Genomic DNA, 20,120 nt, shown 5'->3' on the forward strand with positions numbered 1-20,120 from the left:
ATAACATACACAATCAGTTAGGTATAAAAATCTATTTACCCTACCTAAAGATAGAAGGGAAAAGCAAAAAGAGAAGGCAGACTGCTGATCAAAGGGAAGAAAGATTGGGGGAAGTGGTGGTCAGAAGCAAAACATTTAAGGATGGGCAATGAAAGGAGAGAGAGTGGGATAAACTGAGGAGAGGGGAAATAAGATGGAGGGAAATACACAATAAAAATTAATCATAAAATATTTTAATAGCAAATTCACCGATATAGCCACCATTTCTCAAATACATAGAAAACTGAGTTACATTTTAAAAAATAAGAGCCATTCCTCAATTTATAAATGGCCAACAGTTTTCAGATGAAATAATCAAAGCTATTTATGGTCATATGAAAAATGTTCTGTCATTATTGATTAGAGAAATGCAAATTCAAACATCTTTGAACTACTATCTTACACCTATTTATTGGCTAATTTGATAGAAAAGGAAAATTATGTATGTTGGAGAGGATGTGGGAAAATTGAGACAATAATATATTGTTGGTGTTGTGAAGTTTGTTCCAACCACTATGGAGAACAATTTGGAATTATGCCCTATTATGACTTATCAAATTGTGCATATTCATTGACTCAGCAAAATCATTAATAGGTCTGTATCCCAAACAAATTTTTGTTTACAAAAATAAAAATGTAAAAATTATTTATAGCAGTCTTTTTGTAGGAGCGAAGAATTGAAAATTAAGGGGATACCCATCAATTGAGGAATGGCTGAACAAGTCATACTATTTGATTGTGATGAAATACTATTGTGCTACAAGATGATCAGAATGCTTCTCAGAAAGACCTGAAAAGATTTACATGAAAAGTAAAGTGAGAAGAATCAGAGAATGTCATACATAGTAACAGCAATATTGTATGATGAAGAACTGTGAATGATTAAGTTATTCTCAACAATACAATGATCCAAGACAATCCCAAAGGATTCATGATGAAAAATGCACATATTGCCTGAATACAGACAAAAGCATATTAATTTTGTCCTTCCTTTCTTTCTCTTTCTTTCTTTTTCTTCTTTCTCTCTCTCTCTCTCTGTCTCTCTCTTTCTCTGTCTCTCTCTCTCTCTTTCTCTCACTGTCTCTCTCTCTCTCTCACTGTCTCTCTTTCTGTCTGTCTGTCTTTCTCTCTTACTGTCTTTCTGTCTCTGTCTCTGTCTCTGTCTTTCTCTCTTACTGTCTCTCTTTCTGTCTCTGTCTCTGTCTCTCTCTCACTGTCTCTCTTTCTTCTCTGTCTCTGTCTCTGTCTCTTTCTCTCACTGTCTCTTTCTGTCTCTGTCTTTCTTACTGTCTCTCTTTCTCTCTGTCTCTGTCTCTCTCTTTCTCTCACTGTCTCTCTTTCTGTCTCTGTCTCTGACTGTCTCTCTTTCTGTCTGTCTCTCTCTCACTGTCTCTCTTTCTGTCTCTGTCTCTCTCTCACTGTCTCTCTTTCTGTCTCTGTCTTTCTCTCTTACTGTCTCTCTTTCTCTCACTGTCTGTCTCTGACTCTCTCTCTTTCTGTCTCTGTCTCTGTCTCTCTCTCTGTCTCTTTCTCTCTCACTGTCTCTCTGTCTCTTTCTCTTACTGTCTCTCTCTGTCTCTCTCTCACTGTCTCTCTTTCTTCTCTGTCTCTGTCTCTCTCTCTTTCTCTCACTGTCTCTCTTTCTGTCTCTGTCTCTGACTGTCTCTCTTTCTGTCTCTGTCTCTCTCACTGTCTCTCTCTCTCTCACTGTCTCTGTCTTTCTCTCTTACTGTCTCTCTTTCTGTCTCTGTCTCTGTCTCTCTCTTTCTGTCTCTTTCTCTGTCTGTCTCTTTCTCTCTCTGTCTATCTCTCTCACTGTCTCTCTCTCTCTCACTGTCTCTGTCTTTCTCTCTTACTGTCTCTCTTTCTGTCTCTGTCTCTTTCTCTCACTCTCTTTCTTCTCTGTCTCTGTCTCTCTCTCACTGTCTCTTTCTGTCTCTGTCTCTCTCTCACTGTCTCTCTTTCTGTCTCTGTGTCTCTCTCTTTCTCTCACTGTCTCTCTTTCTTCTCTGTCTCTGTCTCTCTCTCACTGTCTCTCTTTCTTCTCTGTCTCTGTCTCTCTCTCGAAAGAATGGAGTTTGAATGCAGATCAAAGCATACTTTTTTTCCTTTATTCTTCTAGAGTTTTTTGGCTCTTTTCTTTTACATGACTAATATGGAAATATGTTTTGCGTGACTGCACACGTGTAACATCAGACTGCTTGCCTTCTCAATGAGGGGGAGGGAAGGAGAGAACTTGAAACTCTAAAACCATTTAAATGAATGCTAAAAATTGTTTTACACGAAAACCTTTAAAAACATTAAATATATATTTAAAAAAAAAAAAGAGGACAAGCAACATCTATTTACATGTTGTCCTTTGCATTAGAATTTGAGTTCCTTGAGGACCAAAAGCTTGGCTTAAGATCCTAGTCCTCAGTGTGAACTTAATAGACAGATGCATGTTAACTGATGAGCCGGTACCGCGTCTCTTCTCTTTCCTTTCCCTCTCCCCATCCCCAGGGAGCGTGTAAGATTTCTGATCTAATTCTGTTCCGTAAGTTTTGTAAATCCAGACTTAATCCTACTCACCGAAGTGAGGTCCTTAGTAAAGATTTGTAATTCTGAACGGAATAAAGTCTGAATCAGATACCTACTACGTGCAAGGCACTTTGCTAAGCGTTAGGGGTATAAAAAGATGACTTGTCAGGGTTAGTCAGGGATCTGCAGTTCAGGTTCAAGTCCTTTCTCGGTTACTCTGTGATCCTGTTTAAGTGACTTAAAACTTCCAGCTAATTCGAGCAACTCTCTATTGGGGAGGCAGCTTGGTACGGCGAGTAAAAGGGTCCGAGGGGGGATTCCATTTCCACGGCCCGCGGCTTTTGGATTTCACTCGTTTTTTCCTGGGTTGAGCTGCCTCCATCTCTTCCCGCCTCCCCGTTCTTCCCTCCAGCAGGCAGGGGAGGGGCCCTCCCCTGCCCCTAGCCTCTACCTCCCCCGCTCCCAGCCCCCGGGCGCCCTCCCTCCCTCCCCCCCCCCCCCGCTCTCCCTTCCAGCGGGTCCGGCTACGTGGCGCTCCTCTCTCCCCTCCTCCGCCCCCACCCCAGGCGGCTCCGGTCCAATGGACACGCTCTGTGCACTTGAGTGCAAAAGCCCGAGTTCGGTCTGTGCCCGTTCCGGAGAAGATTCGCCGCTTGCCAGCCCCCGAACCCCACGCAGGCGGGAGGGGCGGGCCCTTCGGAGAGCAAGCCCGCCCCGGACCCCGCCCCCTCCTCCGGGCCCCCTCCTTCTGGGAGCAGCCCCGCCCGCGGCTCAAGGGGAGTCCCGAACTGCGCCGGGGCGCTCCGGACAGCGCGCCGAGCTCAGTGCCGCGCAGCCCAGCCCAGCCCGGCCCGGCCCGGCCCGAGCGAGTCCTCCCTCCGCCTCCCCTTCCTCCGCGGTCCTTCCTCCCCGCCGGCGGCCGCAGGACGGGCCATGGCGCTGGGCTGCCCGGGGCTGGGGCTCCTGCTCCTGCCGCTGCTGCTGCTGGGGCCCGGCCCTCTGGGGGCCAAGCCCACCGTGCGCAAGGAGCGCGTGGTGCGGCCCGACTCGGAGCTGGGCGAGCGGCCCGCCGAGGACAACCAGAGCTTCCAGTACGACCACGAGGCCTTCCTGGGCAAGGAGGAGGCCAAGACGTTCGACCAGCTGACCCCGGAGGAGAGCAAGGAGAGGCTGGGGTGAGGCGGGCGGGCCGGGGCCGGGGCGCGAGGGAGAAGCCCGGGGCAGGTGCTGGGGGCCCGGGAGAAAGTGAGGCCGGCTCCTGGCCGGGCCGGGGGCAGGGCTCTGGGCAGGGCGGCTTTGGGACTGCCCACCGGGCCGGGCCTGGCCGGAACTTGGGACAAAGTTGGGAGCGCCTCCCGGGAGCGGCGAGGACCGAGTGGGCAGGGCGAGCTCCGAGGATCCCGGGCCCGCGGGCGCGCTCCTCTCACTTCCCTCCGCACCAGAACGCCTTCCCCCTCCCCTGATAAGGCGATAACGTGGCAGAGGAAGGGAGCGGGGAGGAAGGAGAGCGCCTCTCCGCCTCCCCTCCCACCCCCCATTATTGCATCAGAGGGGAGGGGACAGCAGGGAGATGACAAAGGAACAAGTTTCTAACTGACCGGAGGTGTGTTTAACCCGATTTAAAGAAAGTGAGTTCACACTCACACACACACACACACACACACACCCCTTCTTAGCCCTTGCGCCTCCTTATCCAGCCGCCAAGACAAATCAAGCTCCAGGCAGCCCCCAATCTCCGTCCGAAAGAAGCTTGGGGGATGGAGGGAAAAGAGAAACTGCATCATTCTCAGCAGAATCAGCTGGAAGGGACTGTAGTGAATGTCTGGTTCAGAAATCACTTACCCAGGGTCACACTGAGAAATCAGTACAGAAGCTGGATTTATCCTCCAGATCCCCTTCTCCCAAGCTGCTTATCTGCTTGCTGCTGGTTAATGTAGTTTGGAACTTAACAGAATGAGAAAAAATGGGGAAGCTTCTGATATTTGGGGATTTTCAGGGGAAAAGTTCTTCCTGAACTTAAGCTCCCCTTTAAACTCTAAGGCGACCCATTGCTATGAGGAGGTGATGGACCCCTGGAAAATGAAAGGTTGATTTTGAATTTAGGTAATTTCTGAAATATTAGATGCCTGTGGGTGCTGGGTCCTGAAAAGCAGCATGTTCTAGCATGAAAAGTCTGTACCCAGAAATGCCCGGGGCTTGAGTTCTAGTTCTGGATTAGGATCATGGATAGAAAGTCAGGAGGGGGCTTCAGAGCCAACCCTCTCATTTTCCAGGTGGGGAAACTGAGGCCCTGAATTTCAGTGAATCACATAGGACTCATGATGACTTAATTGGAAGGCAAAGTTCACTTCATCTCTGAATATCAGTTTCTTACTCTGTAAAATGGAGATACTACTACAGCATCTAATTCATAGGGGTTGTGAAAATCCAATGAAATGAGATGCGTAAACCATTTGTGAGCCTTTAAAGACTATAATAAAAATCAGTTGCTGTCTTGGTTTTGGGAGGAATCTTGGCTGTAAGCTGATTTTTTTTTTCTAGAATTCTTCCTGGGGATCCTTCAGGGGAGTTATAGCTGGCATTGTGTGGTGAGCTATTCACAATACTTCCCACTCACCTTTTCCTAATCACAACTCCGTATTATAGGCACAACATTATCATTCCCATTTTACAGGTAAAAAAAAAGAGGCTTTAGAAAGTTTAATTGATTAGTTTGTGGCAGGATTTGAACCTGGGTCTCTCCTCACCCCAAATCATCTTTCACTGAATGGTTTTTCCCAGATGAATTTCACAGGATTGCAGATAGTGGGAAAGGATTTGAGAGGCTATTTCACCCGGCCCTTTTATTTTGAATTTAGATAATTTCTGAAATATTAAATGCTAGTCACTATCTTTGGGTTGCTGGGTCCTGAAAGCAGTATGTTCTAGCATGAAAAGTCTGTACCCAGAAATGCCCTGGGTAGTTCTGAATTAGGATCATGGGTAGAAAGTCTGTCCATGGAGAGGAAACTGAGGCACAAGACATTTCGGTGGCTTTTCTTAGTCACACAAGCAATAACCCTGATTCTTCGGTGCCAGATGTATGAGTCAATCTGTTTCACCCACTCAGGGTCTTTCCTTTAGGCTATGTTTGGATACCAGAGGGGATGTAACAAGCGCAAGGATTCAGAATTTGGGCTCAGGCCTTTTGAAGCTGATGGGGAATAAGTCAGCAGAGCCGGGACCACCTGCATAATTGAAAGGATGGGGGTGGGGGTGCTTTATAGCTATCACCTCCTTTAGACCTCACCGGGACCTTGGGAGGGAGGTGGTCTAGGGATCGCCCCCTTTTTACAAATGGGGAAACATCTACAGATCTTAACCGGGGTCATGCTAACATTAAGTATCTGAGGTGGGATGTGAACTCTGGGTCTTCTGATTCCAAGGCCATCTCTCTACCTTGTGTCAGAGGAACTGCACCGGTGGACACGTTTCAAATCTTAGCCTAACCTTTTACCTGGGAATAATCAGGGAAATGATAGATCCTGGCTAGATGATCTGTTTGCTGAACTCCGTGAAAGGCGATTTCTGGCCTTCCAAATCCTAGGTGCAAACAATCCGGTCTTTTCAGCTAGGGAGACCAACCGCTCCACCCTCTGGTTCTGATTTAACAAAGAAGGCCTTTAATAGGCCCTGGCCCTGTGGGGCTTGGGACCCATTCATTAGTGGGCCCGGAGCATCAGAAATGTATGGAATGATTGAAGCCGGAGGATTTGGGAATTTGGGGTGGAGAACTCAGTAGGTTGAAGCCTCCAGCTGCTTGTCAGAAGCCTAAAGAACTGGGGGAAACCTGATCCTTTGACATAAAGGGACTTGTGTGACTCTCTAAAACTACTGTATAATAAGTGCTCTACTGCTAAACTGCACTGAAAGTCTTAGCTCCCCAGCAGCTCTCCAAGACCAGAAGGGGCAGCTGAGCTGCTCCGAGAGAGAAATTTCTTCCTGGAAGCTCTTCTGCCAATGGAATCCCAGTGAGCGCCTCCCGGGAACATGGAGTTCAATCATTGTCTCCGAGTCTTTGTGATCCCATTTGGGGTTTTCTTGGCGAAGATACTGGAGGAGTTTGCCGTTTTCTTCTCCAGGGTGCTCCCATTATAAAGACAAGGAATTGAGATCAAATAAGGATTAAGTGATACACCTAGAAAGTGTCTGAGGTTGGACCCTAATGGAGTCCATGAACTTCTAGACAATTTACAGAAACAATAAATCCTGATTTGTGTTTGCTGATTTCCAAGGTAGAAAGGCGTCCATTGAAAATTTTAGAGTCAGCTCTGTGAGCCGGTATGAGCTGGCTCCAGCACGTTCTTACCCACTCTCATAGGAGGACCTGCAGCCTATTCTGTTCCCTTAATGTGGTGCTCCCTGAGAAGTGCTGTATTTGCCTTCCTCTGGGGGAAAGGGGCAGAAGGCTCCCAAGCTCATGGTCTGTGAGGACAGTTTGGAGAAACTAATGAGGTTTTATTTTATTTTTCATTATTTATTCATTTATCTATCCATCCATTTATTTATTTATCTATCCATTCATTCATTCATTCGTTTGTTTATCTATTTATTTATATTTTTATTCATTTAGTTATTTATTTTTGAGGCAATTGGGGTTAAGTGACTTGCCCAGATCACACAGCCAGGAAGTGTTACGTATCTGAGGTCAGATTTGAACTCAGATCCTCCTGACTTCAGGGAAAACTAATCATGTTTAACAGGGAAAAGGTTCAAGGAGGTGGTTTGAAGTATCTGAAAGTATCAGTGTCCTATGGTAGGAGAAATAAACTTGCTCCCTTTGGCAGAAATAACCAAAGTCTTAGAGCCCCAAGCAGCAGTCCAAAATCAGAAAGTACAAAAAAAGGTGCTGAACTGCACTGGGAGAAGTGTTTCTTCCTGGAAGCTCTTTTACCGGTGGAATCATTGTGAGCCCTACTGGGAGTTCTGCATGGCAGGGGTAAGGAGTCCAGTTTGGGCTGATGGTCAGGACAGACTTCCTGGCCATTCCAGCCCTCTGCAAGGATGATGCTTCTGGAGATGGGATGGTTTCTCCGTCGGCTTCTCTGCAAGAGCTCTCCTTAGAGGCTGTTCTAAGAGGGCCGTCTGAGCTTCCTTCTGGCTCCAGATCGGCGATCCCAGGTTAGGAGATTCTCCAGTTTCTATCTCTGTGTTTTGCTTTAGACCTATGATTTCTTTGGCAGAAGGAAATCTCATTGCATAAACTTCCTCCGCCAACAAAGACTGGCAATTGTTGGGCAACTTTGTCTTAGAGAGTTTCCTGAGTCACTGAGGATTAAGAGTGATTTATTCAAGATAATTCAGTCAATATGTGTCTAAGGTGGGACTTGAACTCAGGCTTCCCCCACTCTTAGGTCCACTCTCTTACTTACTAAATATACTGCACTAAAGGCAGCTACGTGGCAACATAGTTCATAGAGTTCTTACTAGCTGTGTCACTCTGGCCAAGTCACTTCACTCTGTTTGCCTCAGTTTCCTCATCTGTAAAATGAGCTGGAGAAGGAAATGTCAACTTACTCTAGTTTTTGCCAAGAAAACCCCCCAAAATGGTGTTACACAGAGTCACTTAACCTTGTCTCAGTTTCCTCACCTGTAACATGATCTAGAGAAGGAACTGGCAAACCACTCCAGTATTTCTGCAAAAAAAAAAAAAAAAAAAAAAAACAAATAAAATGACGGAATATCAATAAGAAATGGCTTAAAGTTTTTCTTTAGGGCCTAAAGTCCATAGTTATTGTGACCAAGCAAGATGAGAAATTGGGATCTTTGTGAGTAATTCATCTCAGGCCCTGATTTTGTAGCCTTCAGGCCACCATAGGGTATCTGAAACAAATAATGCAATTAAAAGTCCTGTGAAATCCAGCTTTTTCATTGATTTCTATACCTCTTATATATCTATATACCTGGAGTCACTTAAAAATTTCTTGAGTAAAAAGGGGCCATGAGTGGGAACATTTAAGAAGCTCTGCTTGGGGAAGGTATAAGGGAAGAAAAGGGGGGAAAAGAATAAAGTAAAAAGGAAGCAGCAGAGAGCAAAAGAAAACCTACAAGGAAGCAAAGAAAAGATGAACGATTATGAATTCAATATCTTCTATTATTATATATGCTTTCTTGAAATGGAAATTTATTATTACATATTTTGACCGTAATGTTCTGCTAGGCTCATGACATGGATTTTTGTTTACTTGCTTTATTTTTTTCTCAATTTAAAATAAATAAATGGGGAAAAGACCAAAAACAATTTTTTTTTTTAAAGACCTGCAAAATATCTTTGCTCTTAGGTCTTATGTTAAGGAAGGCCTGGCTTCAGATCCTGTTTCTCTCTAATACTAGATATGTGATACTTTGCTAATTACTTTATCTCTCCAGGTCTTAGTCTCTATGTCTGTAAAATGGGTGATACCCGTCTATTTCACAGGTTTATTATAAAGCTCTAATAGAGTAATATCTAAACACACTTTGTAAGCTGTAGAACTCTATATAAATGCTCGTTGTTATCATTATTATTATTATTTAGTATTCATCCAAATTTTTTCTTCCGCATTTCAATAAGCAAGCAAGATTCGGACTTATTTTGGTAGAAAAATTTTCAATAGCATCTCTGTGAACTATTGACTGGTCACTAAAATACAGCTCCTGCCTTCATGGAGTTTACAGTCTTTTGGAAGGGAATGGAAATATACTCTAAGAATAATTGCTATATAAAATAAAGACTGAGTATCTGATGAGTAAACTGATAGGATTTTTAAACTTCTAGAGGGCAGGGTTCATCTTTTGCCTCTTTTTGTATCCTAGGTTAGCACAGTGCCTGGAATATAGTAAGTGCTTAAAAATATTGATTGATTGGTAAGTGTATAAAACTCAGAGGAAATCCCTTAAGCTCTCTGGGCTCCCAGGTTATGCTTTGGTGATATTAATCACCCATAGCAGGTATTGATTGAGAGATGGGGTTCCTCTCTGGGAGGCTCACCATAGCAGCAATGAAATCACAGGTGCAAGTCTGAGTGAAAAAGCAACACAAAAGTGCAGTCATCCCTATGATTAGGCCTACCTGTATTTTCTAAAGTTTCACGGGAAACCCCGGGTTCCCCAGGATGTGACTCAGTGAGAAGAATCCCTTGCTAGTGCCATTTTCCCCTCTAAAATGTGAAACACAACATTATATATTTTTTTAAAATCTGTATTCTGTGCAACAGCTTTTCACTGGGAAAACAAAGCCAGTAATCTTAATTTTTTCCAAGATTTTTTTTTGGGGAGGCACGCCAGAGCAGGCAATCCCTTCCCCAAAAGGCATCGATGGGGTTCCGTTCGTCTGCTTCAAGCCCTACATTGTTCTGTGGCCAAATGAGTTTAGGAAACGCCGGTCCAGCCAAAAGCAGCTCTGGCAGCTTTCCCGCGCTGGAGATGCTGAGACCGTGAGGTTTTCTGTTTCCTCTCACGCCGGAACCACCTCTGCCCTCCCAGTAACCCCCGGCTTCCCATTACAGAAAGATCGTTGGCAGAATAGACAGTGATGGAGACGGCTTTGTCACCACCGAGGAGCTGAAGACCTGGATCAAGCGGGTGCAGAAGCGGTACATCTATGAAAACGTGGCCAAGGTCTGGAAGGATTATGACCGGAACAAAGATGATAAAATTTCCTGGGAAGAATATAAGCAGGCTACATATGGCTACTACCTGGGTGAGTCTCTTTCAGGAAACACATTCTCTTTTCCAGAACTACTCAGGCTCTAACTTGAACCTTCTCACAAAATACACATTATTTAAACAACCACATTTGATAGTGTATATTGCATCCTGTTTCCCTAGTCCTCCACTTTTCTACTGAAAGGAGGGAGGTATAAAAATACATTATCTTTCTTCTCCATCCCTCAGTCCCTTCTCTGGGGAAGAATTTCTGCTTATTTTTTGTACTTCTGTCTCTATCCTTTTTTAAGATAGGGATTCTGTTCACTTAGACAGCCAGATATTTAAAAATAAAAATATAAAAATACTAATTAATAAATAATAATAAATGAAAATTCAGCTCCCTCTGGATGGGACGCCCTGTGATGAATCTGAGACGCAAAGACAATGCTGCCCTCACGGAGCTGCTCTCTCTCTTTTCACGTATTATTCAGAGAACCCAGAAGAGTTTCAAGATGGATCTGATCAGCACACTTTTAAGAAGATGCTGCCCCGTGACGAGAGGAGGTTCAACATGGCTGACCTGGATGGTGACAAGGTGGCTACTCGGGAGGAATTCACTGCCTTCATGCACCCAGAGGAGTTTGAGCACATGAAAGACATTGTGGTCTTGGTAAGAAACAACACAGAGCCGGGACTGGGGGGGTGAAGGGATTGTAGGATCCTAGAACTAAAGCTAAAGAAACTCCTTCATTTTTCAGAAGGGGAAACTGAGGCACAGAAAAGTTAATATTACCTGTTCAAAGTCATGTAGGCAGCGAGTGTCAGATTGGGGAAAGTTTTACCGGGGAGTTTATCATTGGTGGGATTTGAAGAAAAAGTATAATGAGGATGGGGAAAATCAGGGAAATGGAGGAAAAGGTCATAAGCCAGAAACAGGATGAAAACCCAAGACAGTAAGTAAACTAGCTTTGCTGGAACCAGTACAAGAAGAGAATTACTTGGAATAAAACCAGAAAGATGGGGCAGTGTCCAAATGTATCAGTAACAGTAGATAATATGAAAACAAAAGATAGAAATAAAAATAATAATATAAAAGCACAGTTAGGATGTTAAATTTGCTGCAAAATTTAAAAATTGATTCCAAAGCCAAAGAGAATTGATTTGATGGTTAATCTTTTTTTTTTTTTTTAATCTTGGTTTCTGAATTTTTCTGTGTTTCTAATTCTTTACTTTGGTGCAGATTATTGAAACCAGGATTAAAAGAATAGCCTCTTTAGAGCCTGTGATAGCCACTGTCACATCAGAGAAGTTTGTCACTTTTCTTCTCTCCACTCTGCCTTCCCTTTGCAGGAGACACTGGAAGATATCGACAAGAATGGTGATGGATTTGTGGATCAGGACGAGTACATTGGTAGGTATTGACTTGGAGTCACCGGAGGTGCAGCTGTGATTGGGTGTCCTGATTGGGAGTCCAGCCTTCTGTCCCCTGTACCAGGCTGTCCTATCCATCCCGAGGTATAGTGTAGGAGGAGATGAGCCCAAGGTCAGGGCAGACCCAGGAGGGCTCTAAAACTGGACATTAATCTGTCCAGAAGGACAGTTCCATTTTTCTAAGTGGAATATTCGAAAGACCCCTTAAGGGAGTCCTCTGCTTAAATGATTCTATCTTCTGGCTTTCCAGTCTTCAAGTTCCAGCTAAAATCCTGCCTTCTCCAAGAAGCTTTTCCCTTTAGTTCTAATGCCTTCCTTTGGTTGATTATTTCCAGTTCATCCTGTCCATAACTTGTTTGTTCAAAATTGTGTCTGCCATTAGTATGTGAGTTTTTTGGGAAGAAAGAACTGTCTTCTGCCTTTTTTTGGGGGGAGGGGTTAGTCTTTCAACTTAGTATAGTGCTTGATACATACTAGATATTTAATAAATGCTTATTGAATGAGTCAAATGAGCTAGATTCTAGATCCATCTCCTTATTGGGTCAAGTTATTTCAGTATGGTCATCAACAAAATATTATTTATTTGGTGCTTATCATATGCTAAGCACTAGGGTAGTGGATAGAATACTGGGCCTAGAGTCAGGAAGATTCAATTTAAGTCATATTCAATTTATTCAATAATTCAATTTAAATCCTACTTCAGATACTATCTGTGTGATCCTGAGCAAGTCATTTAATCTTTACCTCCGTTTCTTATCTATAAAATGAGCTAGAGAAGGAAGTGGTGAACCACTCCAGTATCTCTGCCAAGAAAACTCCAAATGGGGTCATGAACAATGGGCCATGACTGAAGTGACTGAACAATAACAGTATAATGGGGATACATAGAAAGGCAAAAAATAAATAAGAGAGAGAGAGAGAGAGTGTGTGTGTGTGTGTGTGTGTGTGTGTGTGTGTGTGTGTTCTATGATGGAAAAATCCCTGAATTTAGAATGGGAGGGAAGATCATTGTTTAAGCTCTAAAGTGTCTCCTTAATAATTAAGTAAAACCTTGAACCTCTCTAGACCATAGTTTCCTGCTCTGTAAAAGGAGACTGTTAGACTGGGTGGTCTTTAAATCCCATCTTGGCTTAAATCCCTAGTGCACAGATCATACGACCAGATGATCTCAAGTCGACATGCTATGATTCTGTGATCTCTAGACCAGAATTCTTACAATTTCCTGTAAATTCTCAGGACCCCCATTTCCTTTCACCTTCATCATTAGTCCCTTGAAGCACTCACTTCTTTATCCAACACACTGTAGTCTATTGGTAATTCTTCCATCTTTTGCTTCTGAAATGGATTTTTTAAGCTTAAGCACATTTTATATTTATCCCTATGAAATTTCATCATTCATGGGATTCATATTGTTGAATTCTTTCCATGTTCATATTATCGACTCCCAGCTTTGAAGGTCCCATCTCACATTTAGCTTTGTGTAAACTAAAAACAAATTCGTTCATTCATGGAGTCAACCATTTTAAAGTCAATCTTTCATTTTAAATACTGAATGCCTATTAGAGCAAGATTGCTCTAATCTTGATCTAGTTGGCCCCAGAGGATAGAAGAACCAGGAGCTTTGGATAGTTGTAAACTGAATGTGAAGGCAGGAAAAATTTTCTCCTACTTAGAGTTGTGCCAAAGTGAAATGAGCTACCCAAGACAGTAATAGACTAGCTTTGTTGGAGCCAGTGCAAGAAGAGAGTTACTTGAAATAAGACCAGAAAGATGGGGCAGTGTCCGAAGAGTAGATAATATGAAAACAAAAGATAGAAATAAAAATAATAATAAAAAAGCACAGTTAGGATATTAGCTTAAAAGGTAGTGGATCCTTTTCTTTGGAGATCTTTCAGTGGAGACCAGATTACCCCTCGTCACGTAAACTATTGTGGGGATTTCCTTTCATAGAATGGTTAGATTGTTTGGCCATTGAGCTGTCTTTCAGCTCTGAAATTCAGGGATTCTCTAATGTGTCACCCTCTGTGCCAGGCATTGGGCATACAAATACAAAAGTAGAAATTGTCTCTGCCCTCTTGTTTCATTTTGGATTGGCTTCTACCTACCATTTTGGTAAATTGATATTGTTGCTACTTCCACTGACTATCCATTCTCTATCATCATCATAAATGCTGACACTTATTCGAAGGTTGCAAAACACTAATACAAATATTAATTTATTTTAACCTCTCTTGGGAGGAACAGCTAATATCATCTCTATTTTACTGGGGAGTCAACTGAGGCAGACCAGAGTCAAACCAGGGCCCTCAGTTTATAAATGACTAGGGCAGAATTAGAATTTGGGTCTTCTTAAGGTCCTGATCTCTATCTACTACATTACTCTGACACTTCCCTTTAGTGTCCCTAGACACCTTTGAGTAACCAAAAATTGACTGGACATGTAGCATTGTCGAACCTCCTCTCTTAAGCTTTCTTAATGAAAGATTTCATCTTTTTAAGGCTGTCATCCTACAGCGCTGCAACCCAGCACATGTCATGCTAATTAAAAGCTGAGCTTTTCTAATCAGTATAAATCATATTTAGTCTTAAGATTTGGACGCTTTTCACGTCCAACAGAAATAACAGACAGGTCTGCGCGTCCCCGTAATTAGAGTACATTTGGCGGCAGTCCCTCCTTGCAATAACAGATGTTGACAGGTGCCTTATAAGTGTATGTACCAGGTGTCTTCCCCTTGCCTAGAACATGAGCGAAGGAAGCATTCGGCATCGGGGCGGGGGGAGGCTATCAAATTGACAAGTGGGACGACATTGAATTGACAGGAGGCAGCCGGGGGGATCCAGCGATGCTGAATCTTTGATGAGCTGTGCCCCTTTGCCCTGTGGTTTTCGAACTCTACCTAGAGATGCTGAGGAGCTGGGAACCTTTGTCTGGAAGGGACGTTTTTGTCTTTTGTACTAGACAAGCTTAGTGTGTAGCACAAGGATTGCTTTTAAAAATTAGTTCTTCCACCTGAAACTTGTGTAACCTTGGGCTTTAATCACCTAATCAGTCAGTCACTCAATAAACACGTTATTATTCAGTCAATTCAGTCACTTCCAGTTCTGTGACATCATTTTGGGGTTTTCGTGACAAAGACACTGGAGTGGTTTGCCATTTCCTTTTCTAACACATTTTACAAATGAGGAAACTGAAAGAAACAGGGTTAAGTGACTTTTCAGGGTCAGACAACTAATGTTTGAGTCTGAATTTGAACTCAGGAAGATGAGGAAGAAGACTCTAGTCCCCCCCATTCTATCCTAACTGTCCACAAAAACTTTTGTTAGTAAGGCAATGTGCTAAATGTCAGGGATACAAAAGGAATCCAAAGACAGTTTCTGTTCTCAAGGAGTTTACAATCTAATGGGAGGGATAATATATATATATATATATATATATATATATATATATATATATATATAATCTAATGGGAGGGATAATATATATATATATATAAACAAGCTATATAATGATAAATAGGAAATATGGTAAATATAGGAATGATAAATAGGGAGTAACTTGCAGAAGAAAGCCACTGGGATTAAGAAGGTTGAGAAAAGACTGAGAAGGTGGGATTTTAGTTGGGAATTAAAGATGGGGAGCTTTGTGCTGAGAGGATTGGACTAGATGCCATCTAAGATTCCTAATAACCAAACCTATATCTTAAGGCAATACCATTTGACCTTGTTATTGGTTTAAAAAATCAATTTTTAAAAATTAAAAAAAGCTTTAAAAAAACAAAAACTATATTTTTGCATATTGTTTTATATTAACAGCAGATATTACATACATGTTTGCATAAAGACCAGCCCGGTCAAATAACTGTGGCAGATATTAATATCCTCAATTTACAAATGAGGAAAATGGAAGTCCGAGAAAGGTTATAGAATCAGAACTATAGACACAGAGCTAAGAAATTCAGAGAAGCTTCATGATCTAGTAAATGGGATATTAGACTTAGGAGTCCAAGGGTCTGGGTTCACATCATATCTAAAAAAACTTAGTGATGCTATGACTCTGTGTGAGTCCTTTGCTTTCATCTGTAAAATGAAGTCGCTAGAATCATTGGCTTCCAGGTCCCATTTAGCTTTAAATATATAGCCAACTAGCCCAGCCTCCTCAATGTTATAAATGTGGAACCTGTGAGAGGGAAAAAGGCTTACTCAGAGTCACAAAATACAGGGTTCAAGGCTAGGGCCTCCTTCTCAGATCCAGTACTCTTCTGATACTGTCTGAGACCCTTTCTGGCTCTGTGATCTCAGCTGCCTAAATTGACGAACCCAGTCTGGGGGACACAGGGTCCTGAATCTTTAGGCTTACTGATACCTTCCCTAAGTAATAACTTACAATTGGGGTTTCTCCATCTTTAACTTGTACCCTGACTGTAGTATTCTGTGAAGAGAACACATGTTAAAAAGAGCATTTCTTTCTTTTTCAGCTGATATGTTTGCCCACGAGGAGAATGGCCCAGAGCCAAACTGGGTGGTCACCGAACGGGAGCAGTTTTCCGATTTCCGGGATCTGAACAAGGATGGGAAGATGGACAAAGAGGAGATTCGCCACTGGATTCTTCCCCAGGATTACGACCATGCCCAAGCGGAGGCAAGGCACTTGGTGTACGAGTCGGACAAGGATAAGGTAGGGGAATGTAACTTGCTTCCCACCAGTTTGCCTCAGATCACTTCAAGGTCAGAGTCTCTTTTTTGGACATGTTGACCCTGACCTACGTGGCAGAGTTGCCATAGATCTTTAAGTATTCTTCACACTTGGATAAATAAAAGGGTCATGGGGACCTCAGCCCATGTATCCCAGTGCTTATTTTACAGACAGGGAAACTGAGGTAGAGACAAGTTAGGTAATTTGTCTAACATCACAAGGAGAGTGCTATTTAAACCCAAGTCTTCTCCGGTATCTCAGAAACTGTTGGTTATAATCCCTTCATTTAACAGGTGAGGAAACTGAGGTCCAGGAAAAACTAACCAGATAACTCGTGTACAAGACTTAAAAGCAAGTAAGAAGTTCTAGGTTCATAGGATCGTAAAATCAGAGCTGAAAGGACTGGTCCATTCATTTTAAATTTAAATTTAAAAAATATAGAGACCCACTGAATTGTGCCAGATAGCACATTAGGTGCTGGAGATACAAAGACCTGCCCTCTGGAAGTTTACATTCTCTCAGAGGAGACAGCATGCTTAAAATCATGTATATAGAGAGATATAGATATATAGCTACAGATAGATAGATAGATAGATAGATAGATAGATAGATAGATAGATAGATAGAGGAGAGATACAAGGGTTTGGGTGGGAAGGCACTAGGGAAGCCTTCATGCCCAAAGTAGAGCTTTAAAGGACATGAGGGATTATATGAGGCAGAAGGGAGTGGGGGGCAGAGCATTCCACAAATTCCCAATTCTAATTCCCTAGTTCCAATTAAACGACTCAGGAGATAGAGCGCTGAGTCAGGAGTCAGGAAGAACTGAGTTCAAATCCAGTTTCAGATATTTATGAGCAAATCACTTTACCTCCTTTCTCTCAATTTCCTTATCTGTAAAATGAGCTGAAAAAGGAAATGACAAAATTCTGTCGTATTTTTGCCAAGAAAGCCCCAACTGGGGTACAAAGAGTCGAACATCCGTATTACTAAAAAGCTTTCTCCCCGTTTCCTCATCCCCCGTTCCTCCTCCTCTACAGGATCAGAAACTAACCAAAGAAGAGATCCTAGAGAACTGGAACATGTTTGTCGGCAGCCAAGCTACCAACTATGGAGAAGACCTCACAAAGAATCACGATGAGCTCTGATGCTCTCTCTCCATAGAATCTCGGACTCTGGCCAGCTTCCTTGCTGGCTGCCACAGTCGTGATGGTCTTCCAATTTGCACCAGCCTAACCCTGACCAAGCAGTTTTATTACCTCAAAATGTGGATGAAAAATAGTCTGTTACTTGGGATTTCACCCAAAGAGATTTAGTCTTTATTATTGTCTCAGTTAAATTTCTCTTCAACTGTCTTCTGTTCTCAGAAGATGTCAATATTATTTGGGGAATGTACTTTGACAACTCAGCTCTTTAAAGGTTTTTTTTTGGTTTGTTTTGTTTTACTTTTTCTTACGTAGAGGGAAATAAAATTTAGATAGGGCCAAAACATTCCATCAAATCCCTGAGAATTGTAGGCAGTGGAGGCTTGGATGAACATGGGTTTGGCTCTCTTTGGATGGGGAAAGGAAAGCTCTCTTCATCACTGTAGATAAGTCCTCTGGAAAGCTTCCTTTGGAAATCACTCTTCATTCTGAATTGTTCCAGTAAATGATTTCTATAATCCTTGTATTTTTGTTCTGTACACATTTGTTAATGTGTACAATAATCTCACCCCCCTCCACACTTTACAAAAATACTGTTTGAGTGATTAGACAAGGTGGAGACAGAATGAGTGACTCTTTGAATCTCTAAGGAAGACATTTGAATTTTTTTTTTCCATCTTGGTCTTGGGATCTCTGTTTGAGGAACTCCCAGTGGGGAAACTCCCTTTCTCTATCAAATCCTGCATTTCCACTGGGACTTATTGTTTCTTGGGACATTAACAGATGAAGGAACTTGCCCCCTTCACCCACTCAGTCATCTTCAGAAGTGAGACTTGAACCCAGATTTTCTGAGCAAAGCAACCTCTGTCCACTACCATTCTGCCTCTCAAACATTCTAACAAGGACAAGGAAATAGCTCCTTTTTTTTTTTTCTTTTTCAAATTTTTCTAAGAGAATTTTTTTAAGATTCCATTGAACTTAGCCTGAGTCTTCCAGGTGAAAAAAGATTCAGGTGATCAGTTCTTACCACCAATCCACCAAAGGAGGAGGTGATGGAGCCTACAGAATGGCTGAGAACACCCTCACAGGTTTGAAAATCCCATCTTGTTCTAACTTGGAAGCAAAAAACAATAAAGGATCCTGATGGGAATTTTCCGTGTCCTTTCTCTTGATTTTGTTATTAATGTAGATGACTTCAGTATTCATGAAGATGTGCAAAGTTTTAATGGGATCTCCAACAGTAGGCGCTAAGATTTGAAACAAAATAAAAATGTTTAGGATTTGCCCAGCTTTGTAGGGCCTTTTTTGCATTTTGCCAGTGGGCGGGCTCAAAATACCTTCTGTATGAATTTACAGGCTAGGCTTATTGCTGTTTTTATTTTAAAGGCAGACTAAGAACCTTAACCAAAAGACACATTTCTGAGAAGAATCTACAGTTAGTAAATATATAAGGAATTTCTATTTTTTCCAGCTTGCAATTCTACAATATAGGATTATGAGGTTAAGAAATAACTTTCCTTACCTTCAAAGAGTCTTTTTATAAAATGTGAATTTGGCAATGCTTTTTAATAGGAAAAATAGAAATACCCACTGAAGGTCATCTTTAATAAGAATATTGATGGTATCAGTATTTTGTGTTTGTTGGCAATACTTTTTAATAGGAAAAATAGAAATTCCAACTGAAGGTCATCTTTAATAAGAATGTTGGTAGTATCAGTGTTTTGACTTTGGAGCAAGGATAACCATTGGTTAGTTTGTGGGCATGATATCAAGAAAAAGCAAGGAAGGCCCTTGGTATATTGGATAGCTCTCCTGGCAAACACGGGCGGTTACGACTGAGAAAAGCACCAGATGGGCAGGTATAGATGAGTTGCCCTCCATCTTTGGAGGGAATACTCCCCTTGAAATGATCATGGAAGCTGGGAGACCTCAGAGATAATCAAGATCTCTTATCTTAAAGATCAGGGCTTCTTAAACTTTTCACTCGTGACCCTTTTTTGCTGAAGAAATTTTTTTGTGACCCTAGGTATATAGGTATGTAAAATAGGTATACAAATCAAATATTTACTGATAATAAATCATAATTTTATAACATGTGTCAGTTACATGATCCCAGAGTCACAACCTATATCTTAAGAAGCTTTGTTATAGATGAGGAAATAGGCCCAAATATGTTATACATATATATATTTTACATGTATACACATTTCTGTGTAGACCAAGAATTTAAAAATGTTCTAAAGCACTGTTGATGAGAGAAATGAAAATTAAAACAACTCTGAGGTACCATCTCACACTTATCAGATTGGTTGATATGACAGAAAAGAAAAATGGTAAGTGTTGGAGGAGATATGGAAAAATTGGAATATTAATCGCAGAAATGTAAATTGATCCAACCATTCTAGAGATCAGTTTGGAGCTATGCCCCAGAGGCTATAAGAACGATGCATTCTCTTTGGTCCATCAATATCCACTTCGAGGTTATCTCAAACTATTCCAAATAATCCCAAATAAAATCCCAAAGAGATTTGTAAAAAATAGAAAATTTTGTACAAAAATATTTATAGCAGCTTTTTGTGGTGGCAAAGAATTGGAAATTGAGGGGATGAACATCAATTGGGAAATGG

The 20,120-nt window shown here is 42.0% G+C and overlaps 1 protein-coding gene across 1 annotated transcript; it reads left to right on the forward strand.

The window, feature by feature from the left end:
• The first annotated feature begins 3,170 nt into the window (after window positions 1-3,170).
• Window positions 3,171-18,643, forward strand: RCN1 (reticulocalbin 1). The gene is made up of 6 exons (XM_051964539.1): window positions 3,171-3,734; window positions 10,086-10,279; window positions 10,719-10,897; window positions 11,578-11,638; window positions 16,134-16,333; window positions 17,389-18,643. The coding sequence occupies exons 1-6, from the start codon at window positions 3,493-3,495 to the stop codon at window positions 17,494-17,496; spliced, it is 984 nt and encodes a 327-aa protein (XP_051820499.1). The 5' UTR covers window positions 3,171-3,492; the 3' UTR covers window positions 17,497-18,643.
• Window positions 18,644-20,120: the final 1,477 nt, after the last annotated feature.

The sequence above is a fragment of the Antechinus flavipes genome, chromosome 6 (assembly GCF_016432865.1).
Source record: "Antechinus flavipes isolate AdamAnt ecotype Samford, QLD, Australia chromosome 6, AdamAnt_v2, whole genome shotgun sequence".
NCBI lineage: Eukaryota > Metazoa > Chordata > Mammalia > Dasyuromorphia > Dasyuridae > Antechinus > Antechinus flavipes.

Bases quoted from the DNA above. Each gene is read 5' to 3' on its own strand.
- RCN1 (XM_051964539.1), top strand. From the start codon at position 3,493: ATGGCGCTGGGCTGCCCGGGGCTGGGGCTCCTGCTCCTGCCGCTGCTG. The intron at 10,280-10,718 runs GTGAGTCTCTTT...CGTATTATTCAG, and splicing joins TACATATGGCTACTACCTGG to AGAACCCAGAAGAGTTTCAA. The intron at 11,639-16,133 runs GTAGGTATTGAC...TTTCTTTTTCAG, and splicing joins GGATCAGGACGAGTACATTG to CTGATATGTTTGCCCACGAG.